This window comes from Gossypium arboreum, chromosome 2, assembly GCF_025698485.1.
Source record: "Gossypium arboreum isolate Shixiya-1 chromosome 2, ASM2569848v2, whole genome shotgun sequence".
In the NCBI taxonomy this organism is placed as follows: Eukaryota; Viridiplantae; Streptophyta; class Magnoliopsida; order Malvales; family Malvaceae; genus Gossypium; species Gossypium arboreum.
In genome coordinates, this window is record NC_069071.1 from 113,662,105 (window position 1) to 113,684,157 (window position 22,053).

At 27.7% G+C, this 22,053-nt stretch overlaps 2 protein-coding genes across 2 annotated transcripts; both read left to right on the forward strand.

The window, feature by feature from the left end:
* The first annotated feature begins 11,868 nt into the window (after positions 1-11,868).
* On the forward strand, positions 11,869-14,249 carry LOC108467104 (L-type lectin-domain containing receptor kinase VIII.1-like). The gene has a single exon (XM_017767614.2). The coding sequence runs from the start codon at positions 12,050-12,052 to the stop codon at positions 14,144-14,146; it is 2,097 nt and encodes a 698-aa protein (XP_017623103.1). The 5' UTR covers positions 11,869-12,049; the 3' UTR covers positions 14,147-14,249.
* Positions 14,250-19,386: 5,137 nt separating this feature from the next.
* Positions 19,387-21,624, forward strand: LOC108467105 (DNA-binding protein S1FA-like). The gene is made up of 2 exons (XM_017767615.2): positions 19,387-19,497; positions 21,039-21,624. The coding sequence occupies exons 1-2, from the start codon at positions 19,474-19,476 to the stop codon at positions 21,255-21,257; spliced, it is 243 nt and encodes an 80-aa protein (XP_017623104.1). The 5' UTR covers positions 19,387-19,473; the 3' UTR covers positions 21,258-21,624.
* The last annotated feature ends 429 nt before the right edge of the window (positions 21,625-22,053 follow it).

The window sequence follows — 22,053 nt, forward strand, 5'->3', positions numbered from 1 at the left end:
TTTTTCTTCCTGACTCATTCTAGATTTCTATGTTCTTTCAAAATATTCTAGAATTTCTTTTGTTGGAAATTTCGTGAACTTTTTTGTTAGCTGGAGGCATTTGCATATTGAGATTTGGGCCTTTTTCATTGTGTTCCTGTGAATTACTATTTGATTTTCACGAATTTAAAGGCTGGCAAAAGGCTTGGTTTTTCTGAAATAGAAAATTTTTATTTTAAAATTTTAAATTAATAAAAATAATAAAATTTTAATTAACACTTTAAAATTTATATTTTACTATCGTAAAAATTATAATTTAATTCGGACCTTAAAAAATTTTGGGTTCGACCTTGTGGATGTATTTGCATTGTATGGTGCAGGGAGATGAAGACAATCTTCAACAGTTATTGAACGGGGAAAAGAAAAAAATAATTTTCAATGTATTTTAATTAATTGGTACTGAAAGAATATGATATATGTAAAATTCATTAATTAATTTTTTTATTTTTAAATACATTTTAATTAATAAAAATTGAAAATTAATTTAAATTAATTTTTTATTTTCTAATACACGGAGCATAATCTTAATGGTATTTAATACACATGGTACAGTTTGATTGGTTAAAACTGATAAAATTAATAGTGTTAGCCATGTATTAATAAAAATACTAATTTAATTAAAGTTTTTAAAATTTAATTACTAGTTAAATCTTTAAAAAATTAATCTTCAATATCTTTTCTTAATTTTTTATTTTTTTACTTTTGACACAGTCGTGTGAGCCATCAGTGATCACTGTATCTTCAATTGTGTATTCAAGAAAAAAAAAACATAACATAATCAACAATTATAATATTATAAAAAATATTTAAAAATTCCCAACTAACAGAATCAATATCATGGCATTAAAGTAGTGAAATCATGTCAATGGTTTGAGCTAACAATAACCTAAGGAATTGGACAAAACTATGGATGAGTTAAAATAAAATTTTAAAAGTTTGAGGGAAAAAATAAAAAAAAATTATTTAAATAGAGTTTAAATTAAATATTTTGTAACTGAGAGGGATTAAAGTTGCTATTAATCCATTTAATCAAAGAGGCCAAACTCCTCACTGTCCCTTTATATATGCCTCTAGACAAAACCTATTTATAGATACAGCCCATAGAGTAATATGGAACCATTAATTTATATTTAAAATAATGTAATAAATATGAAAAAAAATGAACTTAATATTTGTATTCTAAAATAATGTAATTTATATTTGCATTTATGTTTTATATGAATAATATATATATATAAAAAAAAAAAGAGGCAGTATGCATATTTAAGTTGTTAAGTACAAGTTGCGTACCTTCCATTATTATTTTGTCGATTAATTTTCATTATATAAATAATAATTATTCACATGTCCATTTACTTTGTCCGAAAATAGTGAAGGTTTATTCTTTAAGAATTAAATTTATTTTTCGGAATAATAATTCTGTTGATATATATTGATAACAGATTTGGCTTTCACATTGAAATTAAAGAAAATTATTTTTGATTTTATGTTTGATTTGAATCGTTTGAACTCACACTTGAAACAGTTTATAGTATGAGAATAGCAGAAAATATTATTATGTTAAAAAACAAAAACAATAACGATCTATTTATTCGAAAATACAGATACGATTTCGGTAAAGGGCTTATTTAGCCCTATCACAATCACGGTCCTAACGGTACCACTAACTTGCTGATATAGATGCCACATGAGAAGCTGGTTTTCAAATTAAGAAATGATGGTTTTCAATGTATTTGCAAGATTGTCTCCATCCTTAGTTGTGTCTTCATTTGATTTTTAGGTAAAGATATAACTATTTCATTTTATAGTTGTAATTATATCCGGGGCGAAGACATAATTTTTTTGTAGGGAGGTCGAAATGAAATTTTAATTTTTTTAATAGTCTATATTTTTATAATTTTTAAATGATTAAATTAAAATTTCATAATTTTAGGGGGTCAAAGTATAATTTTATCTTTACTAATTTAAATTTTAAAATTTTTTTAAAGAGCTAAAACAACAATTTTCTATTTTAGGGGGCCGAAGCTCCTGCCAACCCCTGGATTCGCCTCTGATTATATCTGTATTTTTTTTACATAATGCCTAGAATTACTCATAACTTTTTTTTAATCCATAAATAAGAGTACAATGTATTTCAGTGTACTCGAACCTATATCTTCTTACATTGACAACAATGCTCATGCAAATAAAAAAACAAAACTAAGTTTATTTTGCATGGGTTGTTTTTTAATTGAGAAAATGTTGTTTTTCATGTTTCCTTCATGCCCACTACGTTTCGTTCACATGTTTTAACATATTAAATCACGAGGGAAATGGGTAGCTTGCTGGATCTGACTTCTAAATTTAGTCATACGATTTTTATGGTTATTATTTATTATTATATATGTTTATTGAGGGTTTTTTATTAATTTATACAACACACATATAAAAAAATCAATTAATAATCATAATATAACCTATAATTAATCCATAAAAATATTTCATAAAATTAAATATATGAGTTTTAATCATTACAAATTATGATGTCCTTCTTTATAATAAACGTGAAGTTTAAAAATATCGAAATTATATCAACAATTTTTCTATAATCACTCATTTTATGAGACAAAAGTATTATAGGGTCTATATATTAAAAATTATATTGTACTTTTTATTTTTACTCAAAAAGGATAAATTAGTCCATTTTTCTATTAAAATTTCATTTATTTTTACTCTTAAAATTGATATAATTGACAGAATAATCAGAAAGTTACACATGATACATCACGTGTACCTCAACTGACGTACATGGGCTTATTTTTAACAGTAGAGATTGATGAAATTTTTAATAGAAAGACCAGTTTACTCTTTAATCTAATGTACAGAAACTAATTTACTAATTTTTTAGGTAAAAGAGACAAACTTCAATCTAATACCTAATACAAAGACATTCATAGTACTTTTACCTCTTTATCAAAGAAGAAAGTGAGAAGAAGCTCTCTCGATTTATGGCTTAACTATCTTAAAATTTCTCCTTTTTTTTTTCTTACAAAAAGAAAACATTAAAGTAAAACAGAAACGACTTGTCTATTTTGTCTTGTCATGGAAGTGGAAGCCTCAACCACCATAATATTATAAACTGTCTAGTAAGGTTAGTCAAAAACTTTCCATCCAACATTCATTCTCGTGACAAAGTTAGTTATATATAAACCACTCGAATTTATTCCATTTGTTTCAATAAATCCTTCACCCTCTTTCCAAACAAATTCTGATCTCAAATATGACCACTTAACAGATTAACTGCCTCTATACAATTCATCTCTAAGACAATGTTCCGAAAATATATAGCAAAAATTTATCCCTCTTTTTTGAAAATATTCTCAATATCTAAATCAAGGTAAAGTTTTCCTTCCTCTCTTTTTATGTTTGTCTTCTTTCGCTTTTCCCTTTTGATGTATGACTCTTCTTGCTTTTTTGAGTTCTAATCTTTGTTTCGTCTTTTTTGTTGCAAGTTTTCAGGTCAAGAGTCAAGACCTTTGCACATTGAGATCTGGGCTTTTTTCATTGTGTTCCTGTGAACTATGTGTTTTCACTGTTAACATAACGGTGATGGTGCAGGAAGAAGAAGACAATCTTGAACGTTGATTGAACTGGGAAAATAAAGTTTGTTCTTTTAATTTTCAATCTATTTTAATTAATTATTATTAAAAGAAAAGATAAATGTAAATTTATTTAAATACAATTTTAATTAATTTTCAATGGTTTGAGCTAACAATAACCCAAAGAATTAGACAAAACAGTGGATGAGTAAAAATAAAATTTACAAATTTGGGGGTTAAAAATAAAAAAATATTTAAATAGAGTTTAAATTAAATATTTTGTAACTGAGAAGGATTAAAGTTGCTATTAATCCATTTAATCAAAGCGGCCAATCCCTCACTGTCCCCTTATATTTATGCCTGTAGACAAAACCTAATTATAGATACAGCCCATAGAGTAATATGGAACCATTAATTTTTTAAAAATAATGTAATTTTATTTCCATTCATGTTTTATATGAAAATATTAAAAAAAAAGAGACAGGATGCACATTTAAGTTATTTAAGTACAATTTAGGGTACCTTTCCATTATTATTTTGTCGATTAATTTCCAATATATAAATAATAATTATTCACATGTATATGACCCATTTATAATTTCTAAATATCTTTTTTAAATTTTTTAATGAACCACCAAACAAAATTATTAAAATAAAACTCTATCCGGAAAAAGGGAAACAACTTTTTCATTAGGGGTTAATTGCGACATTGGCCCAAATTTGAATTGGTCGTTGAATTTCAAAACGATTTAACCGAGTTATTAAAGTATCAGTATTGTATTGCTTAAGTTTTTTGGTAGCATAATAATCAATTTAAGCGTTAAATGCGGTTTGAATCATATGGATCAAATTGTAAACACTTTTGTCAATAAAATTTAGAATCCAAATGTTGTAAATATACTCCAGATTATATTTGAGATGGTGTTTAACACACCCAAGCTAATGGCTGAACTTACATGAGGACTTAATTGATATGATATTAATACTTTGAGGACTTGATTAAAATATTTAAAGTTTGGGAACAGTTTAAAATTAGAAATTAAGTACTTTAATTTAATAAAAGAAGGCTGACTTAATTTAATTTAATCTAATTGGAAATATCCTTTAAGCAATGTTCTTCTTATTGGATTGATAGTTGAACTAATTAGACTATCCTTTCTCGATCTAATCTATTCAACTGATTAGACCGTTGTTTCAACTGCTTAAAAATGTAACAAACAATAATTTTAGAAAAATCAAAAAACAAGAAAATAAAAACTCATTAATTAAAAATTCATTTTCATCCCAGCAACCAGACATCTAAGTTGGCATGTAAAACTCATTTGGACTGCCATATAGGACTGCTGTTAGGGAGATAACAGAACTTAACGGTAGAGTGACCACTTCATAACAAAACGATAACGTAAGTGGCTAAAACGTAATATTTCAAACATAGGTGATTAAAATGTAATCCGAGACAAACAAAAGTGACTATTTTTACAGTTTATTTATAAATTAATTTAATTTAATTTAAGTTTTATTAAAAAATCATTAAATAAAGAAAAAAAAAAGAGAGGAAAAATCAGTCGTTGGATAAATAAAAAATCACGGGTGAAAAAGTCACCAACCAAAAAAGGATAAACGTCGAGAGAGAGAGAGAGTATAAGAGATTCCTCCATTTGCATAGCTCCATCTGGACCGTCCGATGAAATGACCTGACTATAAAATCAATGATTAGATGTCTCGAACTCGTGCATGTCCACCTAACATAGGGCCCAGATCTATGGGTTGGTAAATGGGCCCATCACATGCAATATTTTTTTATTTTTTGTTAATAAATGTTTTTAAACCATATTATGGAAAAATAATAAATAAAATAAAAATAATCAAACATTATCATTAATTATTATCAAATATAAAAAATTTATTATAAAATATAATTAATTAATATTTAAAAATAGGCAAACTACAAAAATAATCATTTTTCTTTGCCTAGATTACATTTTAGTCACTTACGTTATCGTTTTATTACGAAGTGGTCACTTTACCGTTAAGCTCCGTTATCTCCCTAACGGCTGTTCTACATCTTAGTCCAATGGGTTTTAAATGCCAATTTGGATGTCCTACGTGAAAGTCTAAATTAAATTTTTTTAATTAAAAACCTATTTTCATTCCAGCAATTAAACATTCAAGATGGTATTTAAAACCCATGTGGACTGCCACGTAAGAATTCTGTTAGGGAGGTAACATAGTTTAATGATAAGAATGACCACTTCGTAACAAAATGATATCGTAAGTGACTAAAACATAACATTTCAAACATAAGTAACTAAAATGTAATATGAGTAAAATAAAAGTGACTATTTTTACAGTTTATCCTTAAAAAAAGTTGGTTAGAAAAAAAAAAGAAAAACTTTCTTTTTAGACAATGCAATCAAATCAAACTCTTTTAAGTTGAAAACCACAAACTTTTATTGGATAAGAAGAAAGGTAGAGAAAAAAATGACAAAGGAAAGTTTCTTTATTGTATATATTTTTGATAAAATATGAAATTTAAATTTTAGATTTCATACAAATATACAATTATTGAATATTAAAATAATTATTTTAATTATTCTAAATATATATAATTAGATGAAAATAAAATTTTCATGTATATATTTAAATTAAAATAAAAAAATATTTATATAATTTTACCAATTCAAAGCTTAAATGTTATATTGCATCATTAATAGAAATTAATATATACTTTTGACATTTTTTTCCATTTTATAAAAAATTATCTTAAATAATATAAAATAAAGGTCATCGATTCGAGTCTTGTTGAAGTGCATTATCGCCCTATTTAAAGATTGGTGGGGGGTTATGAATAATTTTAGATATTATATAAAGAAGAACGGATATGATAAGAATCTATAATAAGACTAATGTTTAAAAAAATTGAACTGGAGTCTAACCGACCTCTGAATATGGATGAGTCAAGAGGTAAGCAAAGGCTTTGCCTTTCACGATGACAAATTTTCATTTTAATCCTTTTAAAAATTCTAAAATTATAAGTTCATTTAAGGGTAAAAGTACACTTTCACTCTCTACAAGATAAAATTTCAGTTTTATCCCTTTAATAATCTTAAAATAACAAATTAATACAATGATGAAATTTATAATTTAATTTATACCTTTAAAATAAAAATATTGGATTAGTCTCTAAGCGATTTAAAGATAATGATGTGGCAAATATATTATCATATCTTGGTGCTAATCTAACTGGTTTTTTTATATAATTTTCATAATAAATATAATTATTCAACATATTAAAACACACATTTTAATTTTGGTGATAAGTTTGGTACTAAAAGACATAAGTATGTTCATCACACTATAATTTGGTGATCTAATTGTTTAATAAAAATATTAATACATTAATATATCAAACATAATTTTAAATTGATATTAATATGGTTTCTAACTCGTATTATATGCCGGGTTAAGTTCTTGCAATTATTAATATTTTTCTATTAAATTATTGGTGTGACATTTCAAAAAAAAATCTTTTAACAACTACGTGATAACAGGGTGAAGCCGAAATATTTTTAGGGGTCGAATGAATTTTTAATTTTAATAGTCTATATTTTTATAATTTTAAAGGATTAAATCAAATTTTATAATTTTAGGAGGAGCCAAAGTACAATTTTATATTTAATATTTTAAAATTTTAAAAATTTTAAAGGACCTAAATAGTAATTTTTCATTTTAGGGGGGTCGGGCCTTGCTAGTCCCCCTAAATTAGCCTCAGCGTGATAAAAAAAATTACATTGTAATTTATTTAAATTTAATGGAAGTGTTGATAATTCTTAAAATCCATTTCAGCCTTTTAATCAAAATAATGTATTTAAGCTAACTAATGACATTATAAAATTTGAGGTACTAAATCATGTCAAAATTTAAAGTACATATATTAAATCTAAAATTTGAACATAATATAGGGACCAAAACTAAAATTTGATCATTTTTGTACAATTTCCGAAAATTTAACTATTATCTTATAATGTAAGAAAAATTGAAAGTAATAAACACATTGATGAATGCACTTGACAGGTCATTTTAGAGATCAGATTAAATTAGTCTCTTTATTTTTAAATGGATTAATTTAGTCATTGTTCTATTAAGAAAATCAAATAAGACTAAATTTCAAAAGGTTAATATTTATTATTTAAGTTAATATTTTGAAGACTTTTATAGTTTTTCAAGTAAAATATTATGTCATTTTTAAATATTAAATATTATTATAATTTAAAAATAGTAAATGGATTAAATTGATTTATTTAAAAATAGAGGAATAATTTGATATAAATGCTATAATAAATAGACTTGGAAGTGACTTTCACCGGTTTCATATTGTCCGTTGTATTATCCAAGTTGCTTCTCCTCTCATCCACATTTGTCTAGCTTGGAGCTTAGTGAAAGCATGGCCCACGGCCCTCATATGCGCGTGACAACACGAACTCATATAATTTTAGGATTTATTTATTTTTCTGTTTTATGATCATTAATGAGAATAAATATAGGTAATAGTACCATGCAATTTTTTTTGTATTATAGTGTGGGTTTATTTTAGTAAAAATTTAATTCTTCGTTTTACTAAAAATATTAGTTAGAAATATAAGAAAAATGGCCTTATTTGTAGAAGTTGAAAAATATTAATTTAATAAAATGGACTTAATTAAATAATATAATATAAATTTAAAATATAATATGATATGATATTTTTAACTAACGTAAAATGTTCACCCGATTTATTATATCTTAAATAATTCAAACTATATCGTTTAATTCAATCCGATTTTATAGTCCATTTATCGGTTAAATACAATTATTTGAGTTTTTAAACCTATGATGAATTGTATGAACATGTATTATCAAAACAATGATCGGATTTGTTGGCAACCACCCCGGAAGAGTGGTGCAAGTAAAATGCGGACGGTGCCAAGCATTTTACGACAGGTAGAGCATCAACTGGCAGACTGATTTGAGATAACAGAGGCAAATGGATTACTAGTTAGAGTAGAAATATAGGCATATGTTCTGTAATTGGTGCGGAACTATGGGCTATTATGGATGGTTTAGATATAGCATGGAAGAGAGGGATTAAACAAATACTGGCGGAAAGTGGCAGTTTGACTGCGGTTAATACTTTTAATGGGCAAGCAGAGGAAGTCAAGTCAAGTTTGGTGCAAATTATTAGACATAAGATGGATTGGAATATTAAGGTACTGTATGTTCCATGTTTAACTAATATGGTTGCGGATTATATGACAGCTCTAGGGGATCATAATCCAATTGGATTGCCCATTTCCGATTGTCCAAAACAAATTGCTATGGAATTACTACAAGAAAGTGTTGGTAAACACTGTGAAGTTTACTATGACTAATTGTGTTTAGTTTCTTCTTCTTACCAAAATAATAATAATTTCACATAAATTTTATAAAAATTCACATCATTTAATTAAGTCCACCTCATATAATTAACATAATTTTTTAAAATACTTTATTACTCCTTTTTCTAACATAGAAGAGGGGATGAAGCCTCGGCAGGGAGGGTTTTGGCGGTCTAGCTAAATGGGATAATTTTAATTATAGACCCTAATAATATTTAATTAGCCAATTTAAGCTTTTAAAACCTCTAATTAATTAAAATTTTCATTTTCAACCCTTTAATTTTTGTAATTCATTTTAAACTCTACTAACTTTAGTGGGTAAATTTGATCTATATGGTAGTTCTAAATGATATTTAGGGTTTTGGACCGGTTTTGAAAAAGAAATATATTTATTAATATATATATATAAATAAATGAGTTATTATTTAAAATTATTTTAACATAATAATATATAATATATATTTTATTATATAATTACATATTTATTGTTTTTATATAAATAAAAGAGTTGTTAATTAAAATTATTAATAATTAATTAATTTAAAAAATTAAAACAAGATGAAATAAAAAATACAAATATAAGTAGGAGAGAAATTAAACCCAAAGCTCAATGATAAAACCATTAATATATAATTATCTAACCAAATCAGCTAATGTGTTAAGTTAATAAAGAAAACACATTTTGTAGGATTTTTTTTCAGACAAGTTAATAGAAAAGTTTCTTATAAGACACGTTTTCTGTTTCTTCTCTCAAAATTAACTTACTTCTCTAAATATTTAAAAAAACGACCTAAAACCTTAAATATTATTTAAAATTCACATCCATCCTAAAATTCTACGATTTTCTCTCACCTCTTAAAAAATCATGACTTCATCCTTGGATAGAAGAATCTTTATATTCATTATAAAAGTATAAAGACCAAAATTCAATCCCCGTTATATTACAAGAACTTGTAACAGTGTAATAAGTGTATTATATTAATGTTTATAATTTTAAACCAATAAATAATTTTTCTTCTGACATTTGTTTTTTTTTGTTTTTTTTAAATTGGAACAACATGTGATTAGTTAGTGAGATATTCGAGATTTATTCAACATGGAAACTTAAAATAATATAATTTTTACTGAAATTTTAGACCTCAATTTTAGAGTTAGCTAATTCATTATTTTTAGAATATAAAATTATTGTTATAAAATAAAAGATAAAAGAAAAACAACAAAGAGAATATGAGAGTAAAGAGAGCGTATTCTATTGATTAGTCAAAATATTTTATTGAAACTTTGAAGAAGTTTTATAAATATTTCGATTAATCAATAAAATACGCTCTCTTTTATTCTTTCATTATTTTTTGTTATTTACTCTCTGTCTATTTATTTTATAACAATTACCAATTTCAGCTTAAAAGTTCAAATAATTGTATAAAATGATTAATTATTGAAATAAAAGATTTTATTAATTGGTGTTTATCAATACTATTATTTTTAGTTGTTGTTTACAATAATTTTTATATTGAAGTTATTTATTTTAGGTAAAATGTAAATACAGTCACTTTTTTTTGCCTCTGATTATATTTTAGTCACTTATGTTATTGTTTTGTTACGAAGTAGTTACTCTGTCGTTCAGCTCCGTTACCTCTCTAACGACAATCCTACATGGCACTGCAAAATGGGTTTTAAATAGCAACTTGAATGTCCAATTGGGATGAGAATAGTTTTTTAAGTCAAAATGGAAAAGAAAACTAAAAGAAAAAAGGAGACGGGCAATTTTTTATTTTCCAGTTCAAGATGTAATTAATTTAAATTTTTTAATTAATTAAATCTATTTAATTAAAAACCTATTCTGTCCCAGTTGGACATTCAAGTTGGCATTTAAAACCTATTTAGACTGTCATGCAGGATTGTCGTTAGGGAAGTAACGGAGCTTAACGGCAGGGTAGTCACTTCGTAACAAAATAATAATCTAAGTAACTAAAATGTAATATAAAAAAAACATTTATAAAGTTAAATAAAACAACTATTTTTCTTATATTTACTAAATGTAATGCTTTAAATTACCATTATTTGACATACACTCATTAATATATCCAAACTTTAATTATATTTTTAAATTAATTCACTTAATTGTGGATATGAATAAAAATATTTATTTATCTCTTTTAATGAAATTAGATAATTTATCGTAGTTCTTTCCTAACTCATAAATAGAAGAATAATGCAATTCAAAGCACTTAAACTCACATTCTCTTACATTGAGGACAATACTCATACTAATCAATTAAAATTTAATCGATTGCAATAAATAATAATACTTGAATTTAATACAAACAATAAACAACTTTAAATTTCAAAATAAAATTTACAAAAAAAAATACATATATAGACATTCTATTTTACACATGAATAGAATTCTAAAATTACGGATAAATCTCCTTAATTATATCGGATTAGTCGATTAAACAAAAAATTGGCCAAGGTTTTAATCTTTAGAAAAGTATTAGATCATTTAATTTGAAAATCGGTATAAATTGATTAAATTAAACAATCAAACTGAAATTTTAAAATTTCTTATATAATTTAGAATAATTTATTTAATTAAATCAAACGGATCAGTTGAATTGATTAGATCGATAAATCAATACCGTTGTTAAATTTCTTTTGGTAATTTTTTTTAATGATTAAATTGTTTACATTTTCTTTAATTGTCACGCTTTTCAATCTTCATTTTTATAATCACTGAAACAGAAAAAATAACCGTTGCAAATATCCACGTGTCGCGTTACCTATCCACCTGTCATCTTCATCTCATCACCCACCCACTCGCCGTAGATTCTCCAAAAATTCACCCTTCTCTCTTTCTCCTTCAGACTATTCTTTTCTTTCTTAAATTTGCTCTGCTTTTTTAGCAAAAAAAAAAAACTCTCCTTCTTCAATTCCTCTCAAATCCCTTCCCCACCCAAACAAGCTTTATTTTTGTTGTTGTAAATGGGGTTTCTTTAAATAACCAGAAACTGAAGAATAATGTTGCCAGTTTCTTACAACTTTGCTTCAATAATTTTCCCTGTTCAGTTCCTCTGTTTTGTCTTAAGCTTCAACAGTATCTTTTCAACCACAGAGTTTGATTTTGGAACTTTGTCTCTCACCAGTTTGAAACTGTTAGGGGACGCTCACTTAAGCAATGGGAGCGTCAGGCTCACTCGCGACGTTGAAGTACCGGATTCCGGTGCCGGTAGAGTTTTATATTCAAAACCGGTGAGATTCAGACAACCAGGAACTCATAAACTTTGTAGTTTCTCCACTTTCTTCTCATTTTCCATCAGTAACCTTAACCCATCTTCCATCGGCGGTGGTTTAGCCTTTGTCATTTCACCGGACAGTGATTTCGTCGGCGCCGGTGGGGGTTCATTGGGACTTCTTGATGATAAAGGTCAAGCATTGGGTTTCGTGGCGGTGGAATTCGATACTCTCATGGACGTTGAATACAAAGACATTAATGGTAACCATGTTGGGTTGGATCTGAACAGTGTAGTTTCATCACAAGCTGCAGATTTGGGTGGTTTAGATATCGATCTAAAGAGTGGAAATGTTATTAATTCATGGATCGAATACGATTCTTCATTTGGGGTTTTGAATATTTCGATTTCGTACTCAAATTTGAAGCCTAAAAACCCCATTTTATCAGTGAGTTTAAGCCTTGATCAGTATGTTAATGATTTCATGTACGTAGGATTTTCAGGCTCAACACAAGGAAGCACTGAGGTTCATAGCATAGAATGGTGGAGTTTCAGTTCAAGGTCAGGATCAGGGCCAACATCTCCGCCGCCGTCATCTGCGACTACTTTAACAAACCCAACCGCGGATTCCGTTAAATCACCGCCGCCTCTTCCGCCGTCTTCTTCTTCTACTTCTCCTCCTTCTTCTTCATGCCATAACCAGCTTTGCAGAGAAGGTCCAGGAGCTGTAGCAGGGGTGGTAACCGCCGGAGCTTTCTTTTTAGCTCTATTTGCCGGTGCTTTAATCTGGGTTTACTCTAAAAAGTTCAAACATGAGAACAAATTAGGCCAATCTTTTGCATCGGAGATAATCAAATCGCCAAAAGAATTCACTTACAAAGAGCTTAAAGCCGCCACGAGATGCTTCGATGCCAATAGAATCATCGGCCATGGTGCTTTTGGGACTGTTTATAAAGGTATTTTGCCGGAAAATGGCGACATTGTAGCTGTCAAAAGATGTAGTCATAACAGTCAAGGGAAGAACGAGTTTTTAGCTGAGTTATTAATAATCGGAACTCTAAGGCATCGAAATCTTGTAAGATTACAAGGATGGTGCCATGAAAAAGGAGAGATTTTATTAGTTTATGATTTAATGCCTAAAGGGAGTCTTGATAAAGCTTTGTTTGAAGCCAAAACGCCATTGCCATGGCCTGAAAGGCAAAAAATTTTGTTAGGGGTGGCCTCAGCATTAGCCTATTTACATCAAGAATGTGATCGGCAAGTTATTCATAGAGATGTTAAAACCAGCAACATAATGTTGGATGAAGCTTACAATGCCAAGCTCGGAGATTTCGGTTTAGCTCGGCAAGTTGAACACGATAAGTCCCCGGATGCAACGGTAGCCGCCGGCACGATGGGGTATTTAGCTCCCGAATACCTTCTAACAGGACGAGCGACGGATAAAACCGACGTGTTCAGCTACGGAGCGGTTGTCTTAGAGGTAGCTAGCGGAAGAAGACCGATCGAGACAGGGAAAGCTCCGGCTCGTGTGAGTGGCAATTTGGTGGAATGGGTTTGGGGTTTACATAAAGAAGGTAAATTGTTAACCGCTGCCGATGCTAAACTCGAAGGTCGTTTCGAGGAATCCGCGATGAGACGAGTACTTTTGGTCGGGTTAGCTTGTTCACACCCTGATCCATTGGCTAGACCCACTATGAGAAGTGTGGTCCAAATGTTGGTGGGTGAAGCCGAGGTCCCAATGGTTCCAAGAACCAAACCATCAACAAGTTTTAGCACTTCCAATCTATTGTTAACATTACAAGACAGTGTATCTGATTACAATGGCATTGTCACCATCTCTAGTTCTTCATCAGACAATAGCTACATTGGTCTTGATCTTGTGTAATAAAAGGAAAAAAAATATCAAACTCATGTATATTGCTTATTTGATTATTTATGTATGACACAATAACATGTAATTTAAGCATACAAAAAAGTTTTTATACTAAGAGTCAGATTATATTTTATATCATTTACTTAGAAAATAGTTAGAAAAATAATTAAATTTATCTCAGTACATCAGATTGAAATATAAATAGTTTCACATGACGTATCATATATGCCCGATTAGAGGGGAAATGAGGGGTTTCGATCAATTGCTAATGTTATCCATAGTACAATGTAGTTGGACACAAATGAAAATGGTGGGAGTCAATTTTCTTAATAGAATATGATGGGTATTTTATATTGTAGATGATGGTTAGATAGTTGCTTTCACAAGCAATCTCCATTGTTAAAAGGCATACCCATTAGTTTGAGTAGAGGCTTGGTAAAGTATACTTAAGGAAAGGTGCACATTTATTACATTTATTAATTATTATTTCTTTTAAACCAATATTTTTTTAATAACATAATTAAAAATTTTACATTAAATTTTTATAAAGAATCAAATTATTTTTTAATGAAAATGTTGATCGAATCATTACTTTTTTAACGATGCGGATGCTATATGTTTTTTATTATCACCTTTTAAAATTTATAAAATATTTTAAAAAAAGCTTATAAGAACAAAAAAAAAAGCATGAAGTTTACACGGATTGTAATGCGAGTTGTCATATTTAAAAATTTATCATTTTGTTAGTATTTTTATTCTTTTAAAAGGTTTATGGTTAAATTTCGCTTTAAACAATAAAATTGAATTAACAAGCAATACGAGACATTAAGGACTAAATTTACCATTATATATATTTTAAATAGAATATTTTGAAAGATTGTCTTGATTAGGGTTTTAGATAAAATGAAAAATATTTCATTTAAGCTCTTTAATAATTTATGAAATTTTAAATTAATAATGATAAAATTACTTTTTATAATTGCATTTTTATTATCGTAAAATTTTAAAATTATCACTATCATGATTTAAATTTTCTTTTCTTTCAATTTTTTTAAATTTAACGTGACGTTATGATCGTTATTTTTTAATTCCGAAACGTTTACATCAAAGGGTGACAATTGAAAAAAAATTAACAAATTCAACATTGTTTGAGTTTCTATCATGTTTGGTAATAAAGGAAAAAATGATGAATCAATTGCATGGGTGGGGGGTTGTTGAAGAGAAAGGTAGGAAATAAAGTTTCATTTAATCTTGTAGTATTGATTTACCTTTTCTTAATAGACTTTACTTAGACGTTTTTTTCCTCTTCTTTTGCATCTTTTAGAAGCATTTTTGGTTTTGCTTGAGAAAGTGGGATTTCAGCTTTCTTGTTATAAGTTAATTGCATGAAATGTCCTCAAATTATAAATCAATTTTTAAATTGGTCATCTATTTATACTTTTTTTAAATGCCTAAAATATACTTTAGGTCCTTATACTTTTTTGCGCATTTTGAGTTTAATCTTTGTACTTTTATTTTGAAAAACAAGTTTAATTGTTGACATGGTTAAAATAATTTTGTTAAATTTAGGTTCAATTTAACGTCTTTTTTTTTTTGTTGTTATATGGCTAATAAGCGAGTATTTGTTTCATTTTAAATGCCGAACTCTGGGGAGCTCTGGAGGGTCTTCAACTTGCTTGAAGTTGACGTTTTTAAAGGGTTGTACTTGAGATGGATAGAATGACTGCAATCCAGTTAATTTAAGACGGATCAGTTGAATTACATCATTCAACAATGTTGCGAGCTATTAAAGAAATGATTCAACGTCCTTGGAGGATTAGGGTGACACATGTATTCAGAGAGAATAACTAAGTTGCTGATGGTTTGGTAGTAATGACATTCGTAAGGCCTCTGAGCATGTATGCAATCCCCGGCTGAAATCCTTCAAAAGCTACATGACGATTGCTACGAAATGACTTGGCTTCACTTAGTCTAGTTATGGTTTTGTCCTCCTTAATGTACCAAAAAAAAATGTTACACAGTAAGTTTAGTAGTAGAATTTTAACTATGTTAACAATTGAGCATGAAATTTGGAATTTTAAAAGTAAAAGGATTAAATTCCAAATGTATTAAGAACATCAATTCAGAGTGAAATAATTAGAAGCATATTCGCTTTACAAAATAAAAAATTTGTCTTTTACCTTTTATGTAAAATTTATAAAAATCAATTTAAGCCTTTAAAAATTAAAAATATATATTCAGACTTGATAGGACTTAAACTTAAGACAATTCGGGACTAAATATTCAAATTTACTATTTCAACCAAGATTTCATTTAATTTTTATAAATATATTTTTCAACAGTGTTCATAATTTAATAAACTTTAAATTATTTCAATTGAGTCCTCAAATTAAAATATCATTTTAATCACGATACTTTATTTTAAAGTCCAAAAACTAATTTAGAATTTAGCTCATTAGTTGGAGATATGCTATGAATTAACTATTTAATCTTGCTTTTTATTCAAGTTGTCGCAATGTCATATCACCCATAACCGTTGAGTGAAATAAAAAAAACAAAAATTAAAAAAAAAATAATAATTTTATTATAAAATTTGATTATATATGTTCTTTTTTACACAATGCTTAGAATTATCCGGGAGGATAATTTGTTTCAGCGTACTCAAACTCACGTCCTCTTATATTGACAACAGTGACTATACCAATCGAATTAAAACTTAATCGACAAAATTATATATTTTAAATGTGGTTAAAGACACCTTCATTCCATGTAATGTTTATAGGTTAAGACTCTTCCTAGGCAGATTTGCATTAAATAATTTAAAATCCAAATTTATTTATTTTTATAATAAATTTAATTTTATTATTTAAATTTGAATATGATTTAATAATATTATTGGGTGAATATCTAAATTGATAAATATATTAAAAATTTAAAATAATTTAATTTTTATATAATCTTTTTTAGATCGATAATAATAATTTTAACGTCATTTTTATATAATAATTTTGTATAAATCAAATCGATGATCAAATTGATCAGATTATCGATTTTTATTTCAATAGATTTAACTATTAATTCAATCATTACAAAAACAAAAATTTCAAAAACTCTAACAAAATAATAAAAAGAATAGAAAAACCATGAAATAAATAATAATTAAAATATAAACATTTAACTAACAAATTATATCAACAAAATTAAATATCTAAACTAATTTAAATTTGGATCAACGGGTTTTACCAGTTTGACCATTTTTTGTTTCGAATACTAATTGAATCAATTATCATTGGTTTTCGATTCAACCAATTAATCCGATTCAACTTAACAGACATGTCATATAGTAGATTCGAGCATAAAATTTAAATATTTTTGTCCAATAAATATTTTAAAAAGTTTTAAATAATTATATATATATATATATATGTATATATATGTGTGAAATGTAAAGTTACAATTAAAGTAACATGTCTTTTGGCATTAGATATATTATTTTCACTAACACTTTTAAGCTAAAGTTATGCCACTACATAATAAACATTTTCGACAAATGTTGTGTTGTTTCAACACAATTATTTAGATGCAATTTTAGGAAAAAGAATAATTATTGTTATTCTAAAAATAAAAAATAGAAAATTATAAAATTCATTTGTAATGAACTTCACATTTAACCATCTAAATTATAAATAAAAAATAGATATATTCCAAAATTTATTTTTGGGTAAACTACATTTAAAGTTATTAAATTAATAGAAATTTATGTTTTGGTCGTTCAGATTCGAAAAATTACAAAATAGTCATTGAACTGTTCAAAAGTTTCCATTTAAGTTACCGAGTTGTTAAAATTATTGTTGTATAATGTTTTTTGTTCGCACTACTTGCACAGATAAAAATCTCTCATTTCTCTTCTCTTCTACAGCTCATTTTTTTCTTCATAAAACATATTTGAACATCATGAATTTACAAACTAAAATTTAAATAACTTTCTTTTTCGATTTTCGACACTTACCTTTAAATAGACTTAGGTCTAAGATATATTATTCTACTTGTCAAGGGTATAGATCCATTACACCAATTATAAAATCGTTGTTTGGAGCTTACTAGCCATTAAAAAAAAAAACTCAATATAGTCCAATGATTTAAATAAAAAAACTTCAGAATAATTCAATAATAATTTTGTATCTTTTTGAAATTAAATGACTAAAACGTAAATTTATTAATAGTTTAATAACTTTAAGTGTAATTTACCCTTAAATAAAAGGGAGTTAGAAACAAAAATCCCTAGTTGTTTTCACGAATTTATTGAGATTATCATTGCATGTGGGTAGAATTATAAATGTTTTGTCATTTAATCATAAATTTACCATGGGGAAAAGATGAAAGACTCTTGTATTTTGTGTTGTTTTCATTGGGGCTCTCTTGGATTTTTTTGCCGACGTGCATTGTTCCTAAATTCAGATATTCAGACATTAAAAAAATAAATTAAAAAAAGAAGTCACCACTGAGTCACTAGTTCTGACTGCCCTGACCAGCTCTAAATTTTATGTTTACTAAAACTGCTTCTTCATTGATGTTGATGGTGACTGTTTTGTATTTTACCACTAATTTTTTTTTTAAATATTTAGATTCTAATTTGTAAATGAATATTTTAATTTATTCAATTCTAGTGAATTTTGTTGACCGTTGGATGAACAGTACGTTTAACTGCTGTTAGTGTAATTACAACGATGATTATGAGATTAAATATTGTAGCGTGAGATAAAAATAAACTTAAACGCATCACACTGGAGTTAAACGTTTATCCAAATGGGCCTTAAGAAAATAATGTAAGGTTAGTGTTAAGGAGGAAGATGTATATGGATTGCTTGCCCTTTGCCTTGGAATCGAGATCAAATGGTATTGTGTGGCCTATGAACATTTAACTGAAATCAAACTCAGTTACTTAATTGAGACAAAAGAAAGCTCAATATCAAATTGAAAAAATTCAGATATCAAAATGAACATTAAAATTAAATTTAGATACCAAATTGAATATTGAATCTAAACCCGGGTATCAAATAGTGCGTTAATAATTTCTTTTAATATTTAAATGGGCTATCTTTAATGCATACCTTTTAGAGTAAAAAGCTCAATTCCTCAATTGGATCCATTACAAAAATGGGCTTCAAATTTCAACTGGATCATAAAAATGGCAGAAAAATACCCATATATCGAAACAGTCCATTTATAAATACAATCAGCTGCTTCACCTAAAAGTCGTGTTCATTTGATTTTTTTTTTTTCCAAATTTCTGAAACTTTTTTTGGTCCAAATTCGTGTTCACAGTTGAGTTCGCAGCGATGTCGAACGAGTTCGCCGATAAGGTACATCCCTCTTTTGATCGCTTGTTATTTTTTTTTTAAATTTCAAGATTTTTTTGTTTGAATCTCATTTTGACTGGCTATTTAAAGAGATCCGTGCTAAATTAATTTGAAAATTTCATTCTAATTTATCGATCTGGTTTTGTTTCTTTGTCTCTTTGCATGTTATCGTGCCGATCTATTGTTTTTACAAGTTTAATTTGGGTTCTTTTTATTTATTATGAGAATTTCGCATTCTGATTCTCTCAATTTAGATTTCCCCCTTTTAATAAGATCTTTGGAGATTATTGCATATAAATTATCTAATTTATAATTTATTTATTCATTTGGAGAAAATTTTTAATGCTTTCTTTGAGCAAATAATCTCCTTTTCATTGAGACAAAGAAGAGAAAAGAAAAGAAAAAAGTATTTTTCTTGTTGATAATTGACGTGTTTTGGCCCATTTTTAATGCACAATAATGGTAATGATAGTAATTGATGATGTAAATATTGGTTATGTTTCCATTGATTTATGAGTTGAAGATGAGCTGAGAAGTCATTGAAATCGTTGTATGTTTGATAGTTCTTGGAATATGAATACCATTTTTGAATGGGATTCGAATAATCAACTCGGACCGAATTTAATTGTTTGATATCAATACTCCTAATGAATTCTGAAAACAGGGTAAAGCCTTGCATTTTACCCTATCTATTTAAAAAAGTGGGCAAATTAGTTTTGTAGGTTAGATCGGCGAGCAAACAAGTATTTTTGTTAAAAATTTCTTTCATTTTTACTGTTAAAAACTAAGGACATGTGACACATGTCATTGTCCGTTATACAAATGGATGAATTTTTTTAAAATGAAAGGATTAATTTGCTTTTTAATTTTACGCACAGAGACAAATTTGCCTATTTTTTGAGTGGTGTGGTTGAAATGCAATCTGATTCCTACTACAGTGATTTTCATATTACTTTTACCCTGAAAACAGAAAAGAAAAGGGAAAATGGAGGCTGAATTCTTATGTGGACAACCCGAAAATTCTTCCAATGGCTGTCAAAATATGATGTCCCTTAACAGTTTTTTTTTTTTTTTTTTCCTTTTTTTACCATCACCATTTCCCTAGCATAATAAATATGCCTGGTCCGCTTACATGGTAGGTTTTTACAGGCTTCTTGATTATGAAACATCTCCGGTAAGCTAGCAGTGTCTTAATAGAAACCTTGTGTAATCGATTACGATAGATGTATCTTTTGATGCATGTATTTACCATCTATGCTACTTGGACTTTTCATTTTTTATATAAAAAGTTTTGAGGGGTCTCAACTCTCAATAGAAACCTTGTGTGATCCTTTTACCTCTAATCATAAAGAACAATAGATTTATCTTTCGAAGCAATGCATTTATATGCATGTATTTACTCTGTATGCTACTTGGACATTTCGTTTTTCCGAACATATTCGATTTGGGTTCGGGGTCCTCCAAATATCTGTGGTTCGCTACATATCTTTGTTCATCCGAAATTTACTTACATCGTAATAATTTAGTTTCTGGTGATGCAATAGGGGGACAAGATTATCTATGAAACCGAAGCCAAAGGGTTCAACCCGGGATTGATTGTATTGCTGGTTATTGGTGGACTACTGATAACATTCCTTGTGGGGAACTACATACTTTACTCGTACGCGCAGAAGACTCTTCCTCCTAGGAAAAAGAAGCCCGTATCCAAGAAGAAGATGAAACGAGAGAGGCTGAAGCAAGGAGTCTCAGCACCAGGGGAATAGGAATTCAAGGTCCGACTTTTCTCTTTTTTCGACGTTGTTAAAAACTGTTTTGTTCACAATTTCTGTCCAGTTTCGAGAGTTAAAAACTTCAACATCTGAATTAGAAGTAAACCCCATACTCGGGTAAGACTAGAGAGTAAAATACTGTTCCTTTGTTCGTCGGATGCAGTTTATGTGTCACATTTTCGTTGCATTTTTTTTCATGTTTCCATTGATCTCGGTATCTCGTTTCGGTTCAGCCGTCAACATGCAACCAAGATAATGGCTATACTTGGTGCTTCGTAGGGTTACTTTTTTTTGGTTAGAAGTGTCAGATATTAGTGTTCAAACTTTGGATTATTTGAATGCATGCCATGTTGAAAAATAATGTCTTTTCATATATCATCATTTCAAAAAAGGAAAGCATTGAAATCCGGAATTTAATTCAATTGGTTTATACCGATTCTTCTCGTGGGGCGAATCTTTGTAATTTTTGTAAAATTCGTAAAGTTATTTGCACAATTTACTATCGATAGAAATAAAATAAATTTGGATAATGAATATTTGAGAGTTAATATCCCCATCTTACTAATATTCTTTTTCAATCCACTACAAACTAGAGATCATAAAAAAAAAAAATTGCATTCAAATATTCATATACAGTTGGTTTTTATCTATTATTTTAGATTTATCGGTATTTTAAATATTTTTCAGATATATGTATTTATACTCCTAGTTTTAGCTTCTTGATAAATTATATATTATTTTGATAAAAGAACAAACTATCATATTATGTATATATAAATATTTCTCAATT

What these genes read in the sequence shown, in the direction of transcription:
- LOC108467104 (XM_017767614.2), top strand. Translation starts at nt 12,050, where the DNA reads ATGTTGCCAGTTTCTTACAACTTTGCTTCAATAATTTTCCCTGTTCAG.
- LOC108467105 (XM_017767615.2), top strand. Translation starts at nt 19,474, where the DNA reads ATGTCGAACGAGTTCGCCGATAAG. An exon ending in CGAACGAGTTCGCCGATAAG is followed by an intron (nt 19,498 to 21,038) that starts GTACATCCCTCT and finishes GTGATGCAATAG; the next exon opens with GGGGACAAGATTATCTATGA.